The 2,449-nt window shown below is 41.9% G+C and overlaps 1 protein-coding gene across 1 annotated transcript; it reads right to left on the bottom strand.

Moving 5' to 3' along the window:
- Positions 1-2,103: 2,103 nt before the first annotated feature.
- On the bottom strand, positions 2,104-2,342 carry LOC121333299 (ETS domain-containing transcription factor ERF-like; the record flags this gene model as incomplete). Its single annotated transcript, XM_041399526.1, has 1 exon — positions 2,104-2,342. A coding segment is annotated over one exon (239 nt), but the record flags the coding sequence as incomplete, so codon positions are not given.
- Between the last annotated feature and the right edge of the window lie 107 nt (positions 2,343-2,449).

The following is a 2,449-nucleotide window of genomic DNA, read 5'->3' as shown; positions in this document are numbered from 1 at the left end:
AAATCCAAATTTCCATGGGAAAAAAAGCCCCAAAATTTCAAATTTCCATTGGAAAAATTAAAACAAAAATCAAAATTTCCATGGGAAAAATCCCCAAAAATTCAAATTATCATGGGAAGAATCTCAAATGTCCATGGGGAAAACCCCAAATTTCCATGGGAAAAATCCCAAAAATTCAAATTTCCATGGGAAAAAAATGCCCAAAAATTGAAATTATCATGGGAAGAATCTCAAATTTTCAAGGGGAAAAAAGGGGAAAAATGCAAATTTCTATGGGAAAAACTCCAATAATTCAAATTATCATGGAAAAAAACCCCAAAAATTCAAATTACCATGGGAAAAAAATCCCAAAAATTCAAATTTCGATGGGAAAAAAACCCCAAAATTCAAATTCCACTGGGGAAACTCCGATTTTTCCAGGAAAAAAACCCCAAAATGCCCAAATTTTGGTTACCTGAGTGCGCGGCTGAGCTTGTCGTAGTTCATGTGGGGCTGCACTTGCGCACGCCCCAGAGCCGCGCCACCAAAACCCAAACCCCGGGAGAGGAGCCCAAAAACCACAAAAACCCAATTTTCAATAAATTATCATGGGAAGAATCTCAAATTTCCAAGGGGAAAAAAGGGGAAAAATGCAAATTTCTATGGGAAAAATCCCCAAAAATTCAAATTTCCATGGGAAAAAATCCCAAAAATTCAAATTACCATGGGAAAAAACTCCAATAATTCAAATTTCTAAGGGAAAAAAAACCCCAAAAACCCAATTTTCAATGGAAAAAAACCTCCAAAAATTCAAGTTTCCAGGGAAAAAGCCCCAAAAATTCAAATTTCCATGGGAAAACCCCCAATTTTTCGCGGTAAAAAAGGGAAAAAAAGTGGAAAACCCATAAATTTAGTGTTACCTGAGTGCGCGGCTGAGCTTGTCGTAGTTCATGTGGGGCTGCACTTGCGCACGCCCCAGAGCCGCGCCACCAAAACCCAAACCCCGGGAGAGGAGCCCAAAAACCACAAACATCCAAATTATCATGGGAAAAAACCCCAAAAATTCAAATTTCCATGGGAAAACCCCCAATTTTTCGCGGTAAAAAAGGGAAAAAAAGTGGAAAACCCATAAATTTAGTGTTACCTGAGTGCGCGGCTGAGCTTGTCGTAGTTCATGTGGGGCTGCACTTGCGCACCCCCCAGAGCCGCGCCACCAAAACCCAAGCCCCGGTAGAGGAGCCCATCCCACTGAAAAACCCCCAAATCCCCAATTTCCAAGGGGAAAAAATACAAATTTCCATGGGAAAAAGCCCCAAAAATTCAAATTTCCATGGAAAAAAACCCCAAAAATCAAAATTTCCATGGGAAAAAAATCTCAAAAATTCCAATTATCATGGGAAAAAATCCCAAAAATTCAAATTTCCATGGGAAAAAAAACCCAAAAATCCAAATTTCCATGGGAAAAATCCCCAAAAATTCAAATTTCCATGGGAAAACCCCCAATTTTTCGCAGTAAAAAAGGGGAAATACCCAGAAAATGCCCAAATTTGTGTTACCTGAGTGCGCGGCTGAGCTTGTCGTAGTTCATGTGGGGCTGCACTTGCGCACGCCCCAGAGCCGCGCCACCAAAACCCAAACCCCGGGAGAGGAGCCCAAAAACCACAAACATCCAAATTATCATGGGAAAAAACCCCAAAAATTCAAATTTCCATGGAAAAAATCCCCAAAAATTCAAATTTCCATGGGAAAAAGCCCCAAAAATTCAAATTTCCATGGGAAAAAACCCCCAAAAATTCAAATTTCCATGGGAAAAAAATCCCAAAAATCCAAATTTCCATGGGAAAAAATCCCCAAAATCCAAAATGTCCATGGGAAAAAAAAACCAAAAAATCAAATTTCCATGGGAAGAATCTCAAATTTCCAAGGGGAAAAAAGGGGAAAAACCCTGAATTTCTAATGAAAAACCCCCAAAACCCCAAATTTCCATGGGAAAAAACTCCAATAATTCAAATTTCTAAGGGAAAAATTCCCCAAAAATTCAAATTTCTATGGGAAAACTCAGATTTTTCAAGGGAAAAAAGGGGGAAAAAAGGAATTTTTAAGGAAAAAAAAGGGAATTTAGTGTTACCTGAGTGCGCGGCTGAGCTTGTCGTAGTTCATGTGGGGCTTGCACTTGCGCACGCCCCAGAGCCGCGCCACCTCGTCGGGGTCCTTGATGACGAACTCGCCGTAGTCGCCCTGCCAGGCGATGACCTCGCGGTACTGCTCCTGCCGCAGCAGCTCCAGGATGAAGTGCCACAGCTGGATCTGCCGCGAGCCGGGGCTGGACTCGGCCTTGTACGCCCACTCGGGGAACGCGAAACCTGGTTGGAGAGTGATGACGTCATCAGTGACGTAATCATCACCATGACATCATCACCATGACACTGTCAGTGTGACATTATCACATCATGGAGTGCCACAGCTGGGT

Source organism: Onychostruthus taczanowskii, unplaced genomic scaffold (assembly GCF_017590055.1).
Source record: "Onychostruthus taczanowskii isolate IOZ18803 unplaced genomic scaffold, ASM1759005v1 scaffold1627, whole genome shotgun sequence".
NCBI lineage: Eukaryota > Metazoa > Chordata > Aves > Passeriformes > Passeridae > Onychostruthus > Onychostruthus taczanowskii.
The sequence above is the reverse complement of the archived record's forward strand: the minus strand, read 5'-3'. Positions and strand labels throughout refer to the sequence as shown.